This window comes from Hyposmocoma kahamanoa, unplaced genomic scaffold, assembly GCF_003589595.1.
Source record: "Hyposmocoma kahamanoa isolate Upper Pololo Valley unplaced genomic scaffold, ASM358959v1 263, whole genome shotgun sequence".
NCBI lineage: Eukaryota > Metazoa > Arthropoda > Insecta > Lepidoptera > Cosmopterigidae > Hyposmocoma > Hyposmocoma kahamanoa.
Window position 1 is genome coordinate 935,297 of NW_020653766.1, and position 19,465 is coordinate 954,761.

General features: G+C 37.2%; 1 protein-coding gene across 1 annotated transcript in view; it reads left to right on the forward strand.

Moving 5' to 3' along the window:
• The first annotated feature begins 334 nt into the window (after positions 1–334).
• Positions 335–19,465, forward strand: part of LOC113228981 (protein boule) — a 64,081-nt gene continuing 44,950 nt past the window's right edge. The window contains exon 1 of the mRNA XM_026462447.1: positions 335–703. Within this exon, the coding sequence (XP_026318232.1) occupies positions 335–703 (369 nt within the window). The remainder of the gene's footprint in view (positions 704–19,465) is intronic.

Below are 19,465 nucleotides of genomic sequence, written 5' to 3' on the forward strand. Positions count from 1 at the left end.
GACAATAAGCAATCACCTCGACAAGAACCACAGCTCATCATTCGAATGACCCAATTCCCTCGATCATTAAAAATAGCGGGCGACAATAGCTCAAATACTATTTTTAGTGCGTATCTACAAAATCTAAACCACACAACATCTTATCTCAAAGGTGTAGTGTATTTCTAACAAATAATTTTACCTATCTTCTCGCATGTTGAGTTTAGACTTTGCGCATGTCAGTGAGCGAGCGAGGCTCGACAAAATCGATACGGCAGTCACTTGTTTTTTCGGTAGTGGATAGTACGCTAGGAGATTTAGATTAGTAAACAAGGGATCATGTTTTAAATGAACAATGGAAGTTAAAAGGTATATTAAAAGTGAGTCGGCGAGCTGCGCGCATATGGTGGAAGAAACTGCTGCCAACAGCAAGAAGAACGTCGACCCTCATGAGAAATTGAAGGCCCTATTGAACTCCCCCGAGGAAGACACAGATGATAGCCTACCACCTTCTGATGCTCCGAAGTTTGGTACAGTGATACATAATAGAATTTTCGTGGGAGGATTTACTTTGACCACCACGGATGAAGACCTGTGGAAGTTCTTCTCTGGTTTTGCGACGGTGACAGCTGCCAGAGTGATTTATGACAGAGCTGGGGTATCCAAGTGTTACGGATTCGTTACTTTCGCCAGCCCGCGCGTTGCAAGACTCATTGTCAAACAGGTAAGTGGTATTTGTTTTTTGCACTTCTCAAGGAGAATTACAATTTTATGAATCTCTTTGTGTTCTTTGTTCGATACCTTCGGTCCGATATTTGTGATTTTAATTCATAAAACTAAAGTCGTGAAATAGCTCGACGAAAATAAGTTCACCATCATTTTTGGAAAAATAAAATGTATTAAAAAAAACAAAGTAAGTAATGGTATCGGATACGTAAAAAATATGTCACAAGTGTTTACATTGATACAAAATGATTGCAAAAAAAAAATTACTTTTATTCACACTTGAAACTCTTTCGTAACAGACAGGCATTTTGTTTTATTATTACACACTATCTTTATTTTTATCTTTTTATCTCATTTTAAAGATTTCTTATCAGAATGATAACAGATTCTCTCACTATAATGATAAATTACAAACTACGATCTATGTTGCTATTGAATATACAATGTTAATTTATTTCATTAATTGAAATGAATTAACACTTAAAATGAAACAAAATTTAAAAGTATAAAAAACATGGCTGTCTGCTTTTTATACTTTTAAATTTTGTTTCATTTTAAGTGTTAATTCATTTCAATTAATGAAATAAATTAACATTGTATGTTCAATAGCAACATAAGAATGTTTTCGCCATTGCAACTTGAGCGATTGCAATTCACAACGCCTGCCAAAATTAACATATCAAAATACTTTTCAAATGTTAATTTGGACCAAGAAGAGCATTAGGCGTTTATTTCAAATTAAAGCATAATTGTAGCAAACCTACGAATATTTTCTAAATATACGATAAGAAATTGTTGAGTAGCTTTGAAGTATAGAATCTAGTAATATACAATTGATTGTTCGAACGACTTCCGATTTGTAGTATTGTAAATTCTACTGATTTACTTTTTATTAAACCAGTAAGCATCTCCTACGACAACGTTTCTATAAAATCTTCCTTTGTTTCCATTTTGTTTCATATAATTTTTACATGACTTCCAGATTTGTAACATCGAAAATCTGATGCGATTTTGTATTTTACAGTCGCTATTAAAGACGTTGTGCTGTACAATAGGAATGCAGTGTTAAAATGTCTGGAGTTTTTTAAAAGCTCATAAATAGGTATATATTATAACTAAATATTCAACCAAAATTCCCTAATGAGAGACCGATCGGGCAATAGTGAGTTAAAAATCCATGGCAAAATATAAAAGGTACGCGATAGGTAATAGAATTTAGTAGCAAATTCAAATTTAGTCAATAGAATGGTTTTAAAATCACGTAAATTTAGAAGGAATAGATAATGAAGGCCAACTAGAAGTTGTTTATATTGTTGGAAAGGAAGTTTTAGATGTTATTTGTGCAAAATAATATAACTTACTTAAAATAAATCTAATTTGGTGTATTGAGTAATCGTAACAATTTTAGATCGACCATGTAATGGCGGAAGACGAAATGCGATCGACGAATGTCATTAGTCCAGCCTGTCGTCTTCGGGTTATTAATACTAGCCGAGATATTCCTTTCTCAAGATATATATACATAATTAATCTACATTTCTCTATCACAACTCACAATCGCCAACTGAATTAGGTCTTTTTTTGCGGAAATTTCTCGTGAATAAAATAAAAAGATATAGTGTTAGTAGACAATGATTTATACTACAAATATTTTTTGTCGATCGTGACAGGCAACAATGTTCCATTTCCCTTACAAATCGGTACAAAGAAAGTGCAATTTTGTGGCATGACGCAAAAAGAGGGGAGCTAAGTATAAGATTAAAACCTTTGTTAGTGTATTTGCGTGTGTGTATCTTATACGGATGGACTGATATCTCAAGGCGGTTTCTTTTTCATTAGTTGAAGGTTTTTTTAATTGTAATGTTTCATAAACATCTGTTCAGCCGTTTACAGCTTTTTTCCTAGTTAGTTTACGGATCTCAGTCGCAAAACAATTGTACTGCCGAGCAAACTCAAATAGATCATTTATTCCATAGGTAAAATGTTTACATTTTAAAAACGTTTTCACGAGTTGTTGGCTTAAAGGTGGTGGCTTTACAGAATTTTTGGAGTACGTTGCTGTATCCGGGGTTTGTTAAATTTTAATTATACCTTTTTGGAAGTGTTAAGTACTGTGTTTCTACTTCATAAATGAATTTTAGTTATATACATGACGTTTTACATATGTAAAACCAAACTTGATTGAGAAGTCTCTGGTTAACGGGAAATTAGTAAGAATAGAGCTATTTGTTAAAGAGTTCCTCCAGGGAAGTACTACCACCTTAACTATTTCTGCCGCCAAGTAGCAATCTAAGCATTACTGCGTTCCGGTTTTGAAGGGTAAAATGACAGTTACATGGGACTAATCAATATTTAAAGCTCTGAGTGGCACTGCAACTGCCATGGACAGGCGTGTCGCTTACCACCAGGCGTTGGACTTGTTCCTCCCATCACTTGTTATTATAAAAAAATGGAATGTTCTTAACATTACAGAAAGAGAGCGACGTCAAACTTATAGAGTTCGAAAACTTGAAATCCGTTCTTGTTCGTCCCGTGACATGGTATCATAAAACCACGGCCGTTCATTGACATTTATTGCCAGGCTGAGTGCATATTAATAAAATCAATAACATACACGTAATTTATAATAAAGCAGTTTACCACTTACATTATTCTAATAATGTGAAACAAAGTGAAAAGTAAAACCTCGTATTTAAGCGTAAATATGAAAATGGCGGCGCCCGAAGAGCTCCAAAAAGGTGCTACCAAAGCCTTCTTGAGAGGTGCTCGACAGAATCGCGAGAGGGTCTTTGAAAGAACACTTCTGCTCAAGCACTTTCCGGTACTTCACAGTTGACATTTTTAAAATTTTGTACTTTTACCATGGCTGTACAACGTTGACGTTACTATCGACAACATGAGACAACTGTATAGCAATTTTTAACCGACTTCAAAACAAGGAGGAGTCTCAATTCGACTGTAGATATGTTTTTATGTATGTCACTCGATATCTCCGGCATTTGTGAATCGGATTTTGATGAAAATATTCGACCTCCAAGGGTGGTAAACAAGGGGATTAATGACTATTGAGGTCAGTTTTTTCAGTACTCTGTACTAATTTTCTATTTATTGAGCTTCATACCAAGTTATGAGTTGTACAGTTACAGTGCCACTTAGAGCTTTAAATCGCAAAGATCTGAGAGCTACTGCCACTGCGCCTGTAACCCTGAGGCATAGGTTGAAAAGTCTCATGGGCCTGTAATTTCACCAGCACTCTTATTCTTCAGAACCGAAACGCTGTAATGCTCTGCTAGCCGACAGAAATAGTATGGTCGCAGCACTTTCCTGGGTAAACCATTTTACCAGGAGGTCTACTGCTCCTATTTATCTTGTGAGTAAGTTACGCGAGTGTATGAGGTATTAGTTATTATAAGTAACGGTATAAGGTAATTTGAGTATTTGTGTTAACTAATATATTTTACTAAATCATAGAATAGGCAGCTCATTGGTTCAATGTTTGATTTTCATTTGAAAGGTCAACGTTTCAAATTCCTGCGTCATATACTTTACCTGCACATTAATTTCTACGTTTTATTCTTATCGTGTTGATGGACACTATCTTATTGTTACCCAGAATCAGGGCTCCGTCTCTCGTTCGAGGTTACGCGATAAGTGCCTACCATATAAGTCTTTCATTCACATTACAATCCTTGCACATCCTCAGCATTCGGTTCCGCACGACTGCTCACGGCGGGCAAAGTTATGTTCACCTCTTTACGCGCATGCTTATGTTCCGTTTTCTTGTGAGCTCCTGGTGTCATTAGTCAGATTTTGTAAGCTCTCGTAGCGTAGGTGTTTCCGATTTTGTATGACAGTGATGTATTTGTTACTTACTATTATGAACTCGGCGACGACGTCAACCGTGTCACTAGAAGCCGCCATTAAATCCTCGAGCGTGTAGGTGTTAAGCAGAGCACGATGCGAGGTGAGCCATCGTTTGAATCGCACCGTACCAACAGTCCAGGCTCCATAACCATCCGAAAACATCCACCTGATTAATTGTCCTTATAATTGTCCGACCAACCTGAGTCCGAAGTCTATTTTAAGACTTAAAGCGTATTTAAAGATCTCTCGCTAATGGCCAGGGAAAAGCTTGGAAAACACGTGAACGCTCTAACTCACTGGCAGAATAAGGTGTAATTCTTATAGTAGACCAATGTCCAGCTGTGGTATATACATACATACGAATTGCATAAAGATAAATTAATTTCAATATAACTTAATCTGATACAATACAAGTAAAACAAATGTAAATAAAGCTAATAAGGTATTAAAATAAGCATTAAGAAGGGAATCTAAATTATACAATCTTCATACTAAAGCTATACATTTTAATATTAGGACCTAATGTGTGGGTAATTGCGATGCTTAAACTAAGTAAATGTGTACCTGTATTTTAGGCATCAATTTCTTTATAATACAGCTTAAAAAAGAGCTTCATTTACCTAATTATATTTATCAGATTTTTTTGTAACACTTTTAATTAAGCATGAGAAAGTTATCGACTATATTTGTTAGTACAATATTTAAATCTCACAACTCGAAAGTTGTACCATGGCCTTATACACTAAGGGTGTTAGTACATATACGCCGATTCAGCGTCAGGAAATGAACCCGAGCGTTAGATATCTGATTGAGAACGTATGCTATATCTACAGGAAGAAACGCAGCACATTAGTTCGTGATAGATCGTGGTCTCTGATGTTCGGGCGACGCAAGGAAGTTTCTCCCTGTCGATGTACGAGTAAATTCAGATGTTCAGAGCTGCACAAATGCATGCTATATCTCCGTTCTTCAAAAAATGCTATTTCATAGCATATTAGTAGCATACTAGTCGGTTGTTCCCATCTGATCCACTAAAACCGAACATATAGTGAATCCGTTTGATTTTATATTATTTTCTATTCCCATCGGATCCCCTATGCAAAGGATCAAGTACATAGTGTTATGAATAAAACTAAATAAAACAGCCGTAGCATAATGGTTTGTTGGAATTTATGTGCCAAATTAATTTTGAAATTTGCCATGAGTGACGGAAAGCAACGTGAGGAAACTTGCACACATCTGCAAAGCAGTTTCATGATGTGAAGATCAGAATCCGCATTGATGGGCCAACGTGGAAACTATAGTCCATGCCCTATCATCATGAGAGGAGGCCTGTATTCAGCAGCGGGACTGTGTAAGGGCTAACTATTATTATTAATCACAGACCACATAAATTTCTTCCGTGTTATTAATACTAACCAGTCTATGGTGAAAAGCGACACGCAATATAACACTTGCAATACCACTCAGAGTTTTAAATCGCAAAGATTTTTACATTACAGCTATTTTACACTAATCATTTGTATATATAAAGAAAGAGAAAGCTCCGGAGAAAGCTCTGGAAACCCGATTCGAAGTTCACGTATTTACCGAATTTGGGCCTGACCTAATTATACTTTGAGATTAATGCGAATTATTTACAAAATTACCCTTTCCACCAACTCCATTTCTGTCGAGGGAGTGGTACATGGACCGCAGACCGATATTTTGGTAATTTCTAGCACGCGACATAACAAATGGTTTTCATTTCGGCGTATCGCGTCGGATCTGTTACGACACCTCCTATTTGGAACAGTTAATAAGTACTAGGTATGTATGTAAAACTCTAATACCTATTGTTATATTATGTATGTGACTTAAAATTAATAATAACTATTGTATGTAGGTACGTAATAAGAAACGAAACTATTTTTCCAGATCACAATCACGTATATATATTTTTTCAAACAAACCCACGTTTCTGGTCCTTACAGGACCCTTGATCACGGCTGACTGGGATATTTACTCCTTGCCACCAGTTTTCATAATACCAAGTGACGAGACGATCAAATTATGCGCCTGTTGTTAGGCGACACGCCTGTCCAAAGCTTTAAATCATAAAGATCTGAGGGGCACTGCCACTGCGCCCGTCACCCTGAGACATAAGTTAACAAGTCCCATGTGCCTGTAATTTCACCAGCACCTCAAGGCCGGAGTAACACGTGTGGCGTTACAATATTGTTTTATAATGACGCGGATTGTTCCGTACGGAACACGCTATCGAGAACTCTGCGCAAGCCACCCGTGCGTTCATTGTTGGCGACTATCTTCCGTGAATATCCACAGAAAAATAAAGACTCACTGCGGATTCTATGCATGCGGATGGCCTACAGGCGGACCGTATGCACAGCTGTGAAACCAGCCTTACTCATAAAAACAAACGCCGCTCTTGTATATAAGTCCACGAAAATGACCATATTTTTGTTAATATCAGGCTTCATGGAAGTAAAATCCATTACAAATAATTACGAGAGACGTTATCAATCGTAATTGTTTAAATCATCGGCATCATCATCAGCCTACTGCTAGCACGGGTCTCCTATCATGCGAGGGTCCGCGACTATGGTCCAATGCGGGTTGGGGACTTTACACATTTTCCGACAGTCGTAAACCTTCGACGTGCGATTTTCTAATATTTTCCTTTACCGAAAAGTTTAAATGTATAAGCTAAGCTTATATAAGTAAATTTAAATTAAATTTCGCACATAAGTTAAGTGAAACTTTGAGCTTGTGAAATTACAGGCACTTATGTCTCAGGGTGTCGGGCACAGTGGCAGTGCCCTTCAGATCTTTGTGGTTTAAAGCTCTGAGTGGCACTGCAACTGATAGGGACAGGCGTGTCGCTTGCCTCCAAGCACACGACTTGTACGTCCGGTCACTTCATCTTAGCCCGTTAACATTCAATGCTGGGTGGGTCCTGTGCGAGTCTCTTGTACAGTCTTCCGCTCATCGTGACGATCTCTCGCTCCTACTGGGTAAAACTCAGTGACCGCCTTGGTCGCCGTCCCACCTAGCACGCAGCGAGGCAGCTTGAGTGGCGGTAGGTCAAACAAAAAAGTAGGCTACCACGGCTTTTTGTTATTACGCGATCACTATCGGAAAAGGCTTCAGTAAGCCTTTTTTGGCTTTGAAAATGATTTTAAGTTTCATAATACGCTTGGGCGTTTCATTCCGTTAGCTGATGTCACATTCCCAACTTAGTAATCAGATATTTATATATATACAGGTATAGCCCCGATTGGCTTTCTGTAATCTGTCCCATCTACCTCGTTTGTGCGCTAATCTCACCCATCTACGGCCCGCGACTTGGACGATGCCGTATACCAACCCATCTCTGTTGGAGGTTACACGTTTCTATAATCATTTCTTGGCCAACATTCGGTTGTTGCTTGTTGCTTTACTATATCTATCATTATTATACTTCGCAATAATGTCCTGCTTCACTTTAACGTTATTATTCGAGCTCCTACGTACTTAAGCTTTTCTTCGGATTTTATATTTTTTAACTCGGTCTATAAGTTCGACGCTAAGCTCTCTTTCTGCAATGTTTAAAGAACATTCCATTTTTCAATTCGGCTGTTTTTTGTGTGTTACGCAATTTTTCTGACATGATTTCGATGATTTTTTTTGTTGAAAAGGGGGTTTTTGGTAGTGGCCCATTTAATTTTGAAGAATATGTTCCACCTTTAATAGTGACAAATTAGAGGATGAATCCAATTCACCTACTTTCCGTTAATCGATTTCTGTATAAAACTTGAAACAAGTGTAATTCCAATGACAGTAAATAATAATAATATTAATAAAGAACTTTATTATCCTTAAATAACACCGTGTGTAGTAGATAAAAAGGGAAGAGTCTCAGCTTAAGCTTTTCAGACCCCTCCCTTTTGAAGAAACTCGCTACCTTTAAAATAAAGGTTGTGTGACGCATCTCTACCAGCTCCACAAAAACAAAACAGCCATTAATACTAAATAATTTACAAATTTACGACTTAAACCTATAAACATATTGGTAACTATGTCATTCAATATAACAACAGCAATTTCGAACAATCCGATTTGAAGTTTGGGGATGAACAGTACACATAAAAAATACAAAATGAAAAATGTCGGTTAAAACCTCGTATACGAGTACATACGATGGATAGATGAAGCTACATCCATTTGCTTTTTTTATTTATTATAATGGGGACCTGGAGCTGATTTGACGATGGAAATGACAGACAGATGAATGGAACCCTTCGACAGTAGGTATACAGCAGATACCTTGTATTTGGGCTCATATTATTCGTTTTAACGAGGACCTTCATATATGTGACAAAAAACGGAGCTAACTTTTGAGGTCGTTTTTTTTTAAATAAAGACATAATTATGATGATGCCATCCTACCTAATTTATACCGCCGAGTAATAATGTCATATTTGCTGCGTTCCTGTTTTGAAGGACAGACACGTGGGACTTGTCAATTTATGACGATTTGGAGCTCTAAGTGGCACGGCAACTGTTATGGACAGGCGTGTAGCTTACCACCAGGCGCTCGACTTGCTCGTGCCGTCATTTGATATTATAAAAAAATACGTAGTGACGGGACGAATAACTTGTGCTCCTGGTGGTAAGTGACACACTTGCATTGCCACTCAGAACTTTAAATGGCAAAGATCTGAGACTTATACTTGACAAGTAAGTACCCTACGCCTGTAGTTTTAGCGCCCTTACCCTTAAAAACCGGAATGTTTTAGTTGGTCAACTAGTATCGGTGACCACATCCAGGCTACTATTCGGATATTGCTTTACTCCATCTGCCACCACAGTCATTTATTAAATTCAAACAAATAGAACAGAACCAAAATGGTGTGTTCATACACACCCATCCATTCATCAACCTTTTACATCCTTATTTCGGAGAAGCTTAACATTATGTCCAAGAGGATTTAAGGCATGACCTATACGATTGATTTTTAACAGGGGAAAGATATTTCAGAACGGAAGCTTTGGTGTTATCTATATTTGTTGTTCTATGAAACACCTCTGTGTCTCCTCAATAATTTGTGTTCTTGTACATGTTCGTGCCAACTATCACATATCCGGCTGTTGTGTTTGTTTGTGCTGTTGCAGCCATTTTGATTGGCCACTTCGATAATGTCTAATTTATATGATTTAACTGTTTTACGATATGATTCGAATATCGCTACTTAAAGAACAATAAAATTTTTGTATAAATAAATAGGAGTTCTTGTGTTTTCGCTAAAGTTTATGTGTTACACATATACAATTTTTTCATATCCAAATCGCGTATATCTGGATCCGTCATTATGGATAAACTTACACATTCAATTAAGTTCGACATATCCCAAAGTCCTTACAACAGAAGTCCGTTTACTACCTAGGATGCTGCTAGAGACTATTGAAATTAAAAAACATCCTGATTTCAATACGGAAGATGGTTTCTCCTTACCACCAGGTTGGGATCCAGTATTTCGTATGATGAAAAGTCCCAATCGGATATAAGGCTAGCCTTAGAATAATAACGCATAGAATGATAGTTTCATATCAAACGAACTGTCATAAGTCAGGCAAAAATCAAATTCATGTAGGTTAGTTTTAGTAGTAGGTTAATTTTCGGTTTTAGTGAATATTTATATAAAAATACAAGTTGAAACGCGTTACTTCCTTGTGGAATGTGATGTTAGTATCTATTTTATGTTTGCTTGACGTATTTTTACACTCATTTACCGCACATTTCGTCATTTTTAGCTAAAATTCTTGATCTGTTCACGGTGCAAGTTGACCTTGAGCACTGAAGGCCCGCCCGCTCGTGTAGGCCCGTTGGGCGCGCTTCAATTTGCCTCACTTCGCGTGTGCGGACTAGGTTTCTATGCGTTATTATTCTAAGAGGCTAGCTTTATAATATCCTTTTAATTATTAAATTTAATATAGTTAAAATTCATATCGTTAAAATAAAATATTTTATGAAACGTATGTAGCGTAAACTGGAATGTATTTTGATAAATTAAAAATATGATGTTAAAATTAATAATTTTTGTGATTATAGTGAATAAAAGAATGGTTTGCGTTACTATTAGACACAACTTGTTGATGATTTTTTTTACTATCTCAGTCAGCCGTGACCATGTTACTTGCAAAGATCGCGAAACGATGTATTTATACACACGAGGACTTTTTTATTTATAAAAACTTGTATTTAAACTGAATGCTTTTCTAATTTGCGAAACCAAATAGCCGCCATTTTGCGGTAGGAGGAGCGCATCGCGTGAGCGGATAGCAGTGAAGCAAACGCGCTCGTGAAACGTGCGATAGCAACATACAAACGCGCGATTGCATCGATGCTGTCGCCTTTAAATCCCAAGTGTAGCAATGCAATCGCGCGTTTGTATCGATGCTTAAAATCGCGCGCGTGTGTGTAAAAGTAGATGATTACCAATTGCATCACTACTGTATCGCGTTTCGCTGCTAAAAGTCGGTGTGTGCAACCGCTCCCAGATCTGAAAATATAAGCTAAGCTAAGCTGGGCAGAAATGCTCTATGGAATCTATGAATAGTAATACTAATTCGTAATGAATGATCATTCAGGGGGCCTACCATAACCTTTCCAAAAACAATCTTATTTTAATGTAAGCTTAAAGTAAGCTTATTATAATATTACTCATATTCGTACCACGACGAACCTGTCAACCAAGTAATGTATTATTGCAAAAGTGATTGAAAAAACGAGTCATTTCCTAATATTGTCTATTCCTTACTAAAAATAGGAAAGAGATAACGCTATGTGAACTATAAATGCCATCTCTTTCTTTTTTGATGTTCCGAATCGTGTTATTGTAGTATAATGTTTAAGTACTTAATGTTATTTACATTCAGAGAATTTTGACTCTTTAAAAAAGAAAAGTAAGTATTTAATAATAAAATCTATTAAAATTACGTTGTTTTCAATAATTATTCCGCATTTTCATGAAGAAAAATAAATAAAACAAACTGAGTCTTGATAGTCACGTTGTGAATTCGGAATTAAAATCTAGTGTCAACTGTTATTTTCGCCAAGGACCATATAGATGGCGCTGTTATAATTTTACAAAATAAACATCGCGTTTTTTTATTTAACGAAAAATTATTTACTATGTGCTAATAAATAAGAAATAAACAAAATATTGTAGAGATATATGTAAATAAATAAGTTCAACTTAACTTTTAATCATTACAAGTCAATATTAAGACAATAAAACTGAAAATAATACTGTTGCCATCCGTGTAATTATTTTAAGATTGCTAAATTTGACATAAGAGCAATATTACTTTAATGTTAAAGTCGCGTCATAGACGAACTGAGTGAATGGTCACAAAGCATCACCAATAAAACATCATAGTTTTAACATTACAATAAGCTTACTTAAAGCGCGTTATGGCATGAAAAGTCAATGTAAGGTTAAAGTAATATTGTTTTAAGAGCTTGTGGTAGGCCCCTAGATTACTCGAATACGAAAATTAATAGGTTATATATATAATAGTGTTGTTCAAATGACAGGATGAGAATTACTAACGAGTCGACTAACGAAATCATTCACAATCGCGTATCGCTAATCGATACGTCTTGTTTCGGACGACTCTACGCATTCTCTGTTCTTAAAGTTCAATACAATGAAGGCGCGAAAACGGTGGAACGACAAATGACAATGCGGACAAAATTTTGTCAAACCACTCCCTAAAAACAAATTTGTTTTGTCTTCTTTGTCAACTCATTCCACGTTCCATTGCTGGGCTTCCTCTATGAGAAAATTTAGGCCACATTGTGACACGCTTGTCCAGTGCGGGTTGGAGATGTCCTATGTTTGTCATGGTTTGCGAACCTTCTTCGACGTGCAGGTTAGATCACGATGTTTTGGGTGCTGTAGATGGTTTCAAGCAGTAATTGTTCACAAATATTATTAATTATAATATTAGTCTGCAAATAAATAAATCCGTTTGGCGACTACGACGCCTCAAACAGACACACAGGCTGTTGTCCAGTCGCCTATTTGGCGTGTGATGGGTGCAGGGTCCTACTCGTGTCACCATGTGATTATGAGACCTCTTTCATCGTCATCCCACCTTTTAATCACCCTTTCTCTTTTTCTCTGGTTTCTGGCCACTTTCTTTTAAAATTTAGAATCGTTCTCTAATTCTTCTTCTTCATCATTCTGACTTTGCTTGGTTCCGTCGTCACTCCCATCATCAAAATTCTCGGAGACATGTCCTTCTATCATGCAAACCCTTTGGGGTAAATTCACTTACGTTTATGTCTAATTTGTAGGTAGTGTTTTTATTATTATTGTTCCTGTTTTTAATCGACTTCAAAAAGGGAGGAGGTTCTCGATTCGTCTGTATCTTTTTTGTATGTATGTTACGCAATAACTCCGGTATTTGTGAACCGATTTTCATGATTCTTTTTTGTTGTGTACCGGGTTCGATTCCCTAGTTTTATTTTCCCTATGAAGGAAGATAATAAAAAAAAAACAAATTACAATTGAAATTTAAAAAAGTTACATAAATTTAATACGGTCGTGGTAACGTATCTTAAGACTAGGTTTTCCGCTTCCGAGTATGGTACTCCCCTGTATATTTGCCGGCGCAGAAGAAGGACCACAGGACGAGCAGCAATTGGTAGCCGTTCAGCGTAAATGCTTCGTCCTTGCCCGGACGTAGTCAAGTGTATGAGCCCGGAGGAAGCTCAGCAAAGGTAGCTTTCCAAGCCGCAGGTTATTTTTCAATCCGAAGGTAACTTCCAACTCGAAGGTAACTTAATCCGAAGGTGATTCTCGAAAGCGGAAACTTTCACTTTCTCAACTATTTAAGTACGTTTACCGCAGTGGGAAGCAATAATCTTCGATTCACAATATAATTTTGAACATTTCAAATCACGTAACGCATTTTTATATCGGGAGCGCGGCTTAACCGAGCGTAGTCTGGCTCTGAGGACGTTATAACGCCGTCTGCTCATCTGCGCAGCCGGTGGGCGCCGGCGCCGGTTACCGCGCTCCCCTCTCTCTGCATCCCTCATCATTCAGATTTAACCAACTTTGTCTATGGTGGTTTCAATGTTTTGTAATCAATTATTATTCAAAAATATGATATTTTTGTTGAAGAAATATTTGTGTTCAATTTTTAATACTTTTAAATTTAAAAAACGATTTATTCAAAAATAACTTAACACACAGAGTTACAGTTGGAAGGAGGGACCTCTACAGTGTTACCATTTAATTTTGAAGAAAATCATCCACCGCTAAGGGTGGCTGTTCACGCATGAAGATTCATTTTTATAAATAGCGCCAAAATTTTATTGAAAGGAGCAATTATTTTAATGGTTGAGTTTTGCTATTCTCCAATTCCAGGCGTTGTTCTCTCTCAATATACTTTAAGTAGTGAGAACCGATTTTTATTATCTTAGAATAGTGGCGAACTAGGGAATGAATCCGGGTTTGCGCACATTCCGGGAACCGATTTCAATAAAACTTGGTAATTACATGTACTTTTGAGGTCGGTTTTTTTAGTACTCTGTACTGAGATTATATACCATTGTTTTTTGTTACAGCCTGTCCTGCCTTTCTTTTTTTCTATCACCTTTTCCCTACTGTTATATGTCTTCAATAAATTAATGTGGACCAAGTGTGCTTTCTATCATAATCAACTGCCTTCGTGGCCGAATGGTTACCATGCTGGTCTGTCCCAGACTCGATTAACGGGCCGGGAGAAATATTTGTATAGCCTACATTTATTTCTCTAGTGAGTTAGGGGTGTGATTTATGATGTTTTGTGTGTACAAGGCACACGCGACACAGGGTTTCTAGCTATGGTGTCTGCGCTATTATTATTATGCATGACCCGCGTGACAATCTAAGCTCTTGCAAGAATCTCAGCGCCATCTTGGGTTTTCTGAAGACTTTGGGAAACGACCCCGGCCGTGGGCCGGAGCATTCTAGCAGGATGTGCGCGGTTGTTTCCTCCTCCTCCATACACGCTCTACATAAAAGGCTGTCCGTGATACCTAGATTGAAAACGTGTTTGTTATACAGACTCACAGTTACATAGACAAAGGTTTCAAACTTATAATTCCCCTCTTTTTGCATCGGGGCTTAAAAATAAATTATAGTAGTGATCCTTAACCATTTTCAAATGAATAACTTTTATTTCAAAACATCCTTAGCTTCAAAAGTTTAAATGTATACACTGCCAAAAGTTACGCAAAGTGAGAAAGTTGAACCATAATATCGCACCATCAATTATGAAGTGGCGAATTTCGTAAAGTAATATTTTTGGCAGTCAAAGACAAAGACAAAGTCAAATAATCATTTATTCCATAGGTAAAATAAATTTGCTCTTGAAAACGTCACTTTTAAGCAACTGATCGTCCACAAAGTAGCTGACATCTCTGAGGAGAACGAGGCAGAAACTCTAGGGAATGCTCTTTTCAAATAAACTCGTCTTTCCACACATCTTTATCTAACACGTAGTCTTCAATTTTGTAATGTGATTTTTCAATTAAAATATTTATATATGTAGGTTGTAAACTTAGGATATGACAACCTTAATATATGCTTCGGAATATTATTGTGAAAACGTATACAGGTCCCCATAAAATAGTTGTTTACCTTGGTTAAACGAAATCGTGGTACCATGGGTTTGGACTTAACTCTAAGTTTAATATTATGGATATCCTTTTTCTTAATGAAATTATGTATATTTTTATGGGCATGCAAACTGTGATGCCAGTCATGATACCAGTCTCCTTAAACGGTACACAGAATGAATCGCTCGTTTTTGCAATACAAAATGGTTTGTATGTCTGCCGCTTCACCCCTTATGAGAGTCCCATTATACTACTGAACAAAAGTAAACAAATCTAGCAGTACTAATATCGGTAAGCTCACGTATTCATCGGACTGAGTATGCAGCGGATTAATATGCTGGCCAGGGAAGGTATATGCGGGAATCATTGTAGTTTACTATTTAGGTCACTTCCAAGAAGACTACTAGTACGGAAGTAGTAGTAGGGAACGTGATGAGATAAATGATGAAATCGCCATACTATCGTCAACTCTTTATACATCACGCACGTGAGCATGCACGCACGCACACAAGCATGCACGGACCCACCCACGTACGCACGCACGCACTCACATGTGCTATAGAGCAGCTTGCAACTGAGCTGGTGGAAACAATAAAATGTACCAGGACCTCGGCTCCGACTACCTATTTACTATTTTATACTGTGGGGTCCCGGTGCCCTTCATCTGTACAAAATTTTATCTAATAAATTAATAGACTATCTACAAAGAGGGAATGCTGCCCGCATCTTGGTCACCTTGCCGCGGGAAAGTGGGATTTAATTATATGAAGAAAATTGGTTATTCATATAATTTAGTCCCACTTTCAGTTTCTAGTATTATATTACCTGAATATTTCAACTTATTGTCTAATAAAACGGATGGTTTGATGATGACAGATACCGAAGCCTTCCAGTGGCTGCGATTCTGACACACGTCTTTCACCCCATCAACGCATTGATTCCTATTTCTTGCGGGGAGGTGGAGCATACATACACGATTAATTTAGTTCAGACCAGTGTCTACAACACTTTGTTACTTGTACCATATTTCATTGTTATGTAACGTATGTAATGAATAGCATGGTCGAGAAAATAAAGATATTAAGTTATTGAATATCACGATACTTTACGACCATGATAAATGAATTAATAAAAAATAGAAATGATATTCATTTTGCATTTTGTGAAATTACTCCACTAGTTTCATTGACTTACAAATAAATGGACGACGGGTCTAATACAAAAACCACGAAAAAAATGTCCCAAGTCAACCTATTTAAACGTAGTGACATGTAAAGGAATATGAAAAAGCTATAACGATGAATTTAAATTGTAATGTCATCGCAGTACTGTCTAATTTTGCTTGCTTCGCTGTCAGTCGAACAAACGAAGGCTAAAGCGTGAAGGACGCTCTGTATACGATTTTAACGCCCTATAAATTCGGACACTTTTTAGCGCGGACCCGACGTCCATATAATTGTAAGTCAATGACTAGTTTGTCATAATTATTAATGAAAAGATTGAATACTTAGAAAAATTCCTTGTCCTCTGTGTCTGCGGTCTCTCGTCCTCCGTCCGCAATGTATCCGAAACAATTACTATGAAATAAGTAATACTCGAGCAAATTTAAAAACAATGTGAAGTATGAAGCTTCATTCGCGTCATGCGCCTTCTAATTTTGTCGAGTATTACATATTTGACAGCAATTGTTTTGGACGGATGTCGAATGGTGAACGAGAGTAGACACCCAGCAGCCAGTGGGCAGTGCTTGTTGCAGATCGTACTTTTTTTGTCGTAACGCCATCTGTTGGAATCTAGGTTGCATTCCACGGCAATTGCAGAGTGTCAACTATCCGACGGTCATAGATTCGCTGAAATATTGTCAATATTATTATTATGAGTTTTATAGTCTTGTTGCATCCAATGCGATGCATAAGTCTTGAAGACTCTATTGTTTGTTTTTATCGATAGAAATTTTAAGATAAATTAAAAACAAGTGCTTAAAGAACGCGTAAGGCTCAACTCACACTGGCGCAGAGTCGAAGCGTCGTGTCGCGTCCCGTTTTTCGGCGACTCGCGTCGCCGTACGAAACCACTCGACTTTAACCAAGCGCCGACGCGCGATTCCATATTTGCATAACACAAATTTGTACCTTAATAATGGCAAAATAGAGATGAATATGCTGTAGGCGAAAAACATGACGCGTCGCGACGCTTCGACTCTGCGCCACTGTGAGTTCAGCGTAAAAGCCAGTTTAGGCGTGGAAATCGATTTGTGCATATTGGTCGTCACGGCTTGAGTTTCATAAAGAAACAATCTAACGACATTCTTTTCTATCACAACTCGCTTTAAAAACATTATTACTTAACGGGGTCAGAAAATGCTTATGCTTATACAATTAGAGCGAAAAAGACGTGCTTTTCGATACCTCCCAGACCACTGGCACCGATGCGAAGCGCACAACGCCTTTTTCGATCCTATATGGACATACAGTTTTTCTGACCGGCTTAATGCCCTTTTAACCTTAATTAGTCTACGTACTGAAAAATAAACTGACTCGTATTAAATTGATCTTATAGGAACCAATAAAAAGTCTTAATTGAATTAATCACAATATGATTATTGTTGCTGTAATCATTGTGCTCGATAAACACATGTTATGATTGATTCTATTAAGATCTACTTGATAAGACAATAAGACGCCTTGTCTCTCAGTGTTCTATCGTCTTTTTAACGGCTAGTGCTTATAGCTAACTTTTCAAAAGGGGACCACAGTCAAATTTATACCATCGCCAAAGGGACAAAGCTCACCTCCATATTCTTGATACTTTTACCGAAAAAAGGTCATAAAAGAACAAAATACAATTTTCCAGGTCGCAAAAATTATAACATTGACACAGCACTTGTACAAAATAAAAGCAAACAATGCGAAGAAAAGGGTACACATTCTTCATTCAACGTTGCTGAATTTAAATCTTTACCTGTAGCAATTCGCTTGTTGCATCAGGTCGGCGAACGAAGCGTACTGTGCTTAACAACTAAGCCTGCAATAGGTTAAAGTTGAAAGTAGTCTGAATAAAGAGTTTTTTTTTCTATTTAGTTTAAAATTCGTTGCTGCCAGTGGCATTTACTGGATCAATGTATAATAGAGGGGAGTTATATAAGTTTGAAAGTTTGTTTTGATCAATGCAATATATACGCTTCTCTAATAAGATTCCGGTTGGTATTTAAAATATACTATTTACGAGGTTTAAAATTATACTGAAACAACTTTATATTAAAAGTTATTACACAGCGTCTGTATACTTGATTCGATTTAAGATATTTGAAGTAAATATTGTAAATGATAAATGCTACAAATATTTATTTACAAAGAGCAACCCCTGGAGATTGGTAGCAGAATAGCTTCTTGTAGAGGAGTTCGTCCAGGAAAATGCCGGCTTACCCATTTACGCCGCCGAGCAGAAATGTGAGCATTTTTCTGTTTTGAAGAGTAAGATAGCTTTAAATCGCAAAGATCTGAGGGGCACTGCAACTGTTATGGACAGGCGTCTAGCTTACCATTATGCACACGACTTGTTCGCCCCGTTACTTGATATAATAAAAAAAACAATTTAAAAGTTTCTTGGCCACGAATTCGGAACAGTGATACCTTCAGCGGAACGTTCATGATTTGATGTCTTGAGTTGGATTTGAACATCCAACACAAGACGCTCCGGTAAAGGCACTACCATTTCATTCTGAAGAAAATCATCCACCTCGAAGGGTGGCTGTTCACGCATGAAGATTCATTTTTATAAATAGCGCCTAATTTAATTTAGGGGCAATTACTTTAATGGTTGATTTTGCTATTTCTCTAATTCAAGGCGTTTTTCTCTCGAAATATACTTTGTGTAGTGTCGTAGTGAGAAGCTATTTTTATTATCTCCAGTGTCAAGTCCTTAAACTTAGCAAATAAACGTAATTGCACGTACTTTTGAGGTCGGTTTTTTTAGTACTCTGTACTGAGATTATTATTATTCAACTGATAAAAGATTACTTTCCAAAGTGCTGTTGTACTAATATCCAATTAGCTGTGTTGGTGATAATTACGGTACAGCGTTATATGAAATGTAGGTTTAGGTGAAAAGTATAATAATTGGTCCGGGGCAAACTTTGAGCCACTGTTCGGGCCGTGAAAGGGGCAGGGTCGAAAGGGTCAACGTAAATTTGGACGCCCGCGTATTTAGCCCGAGGATGAACATGGAAAAGCGTTTTTC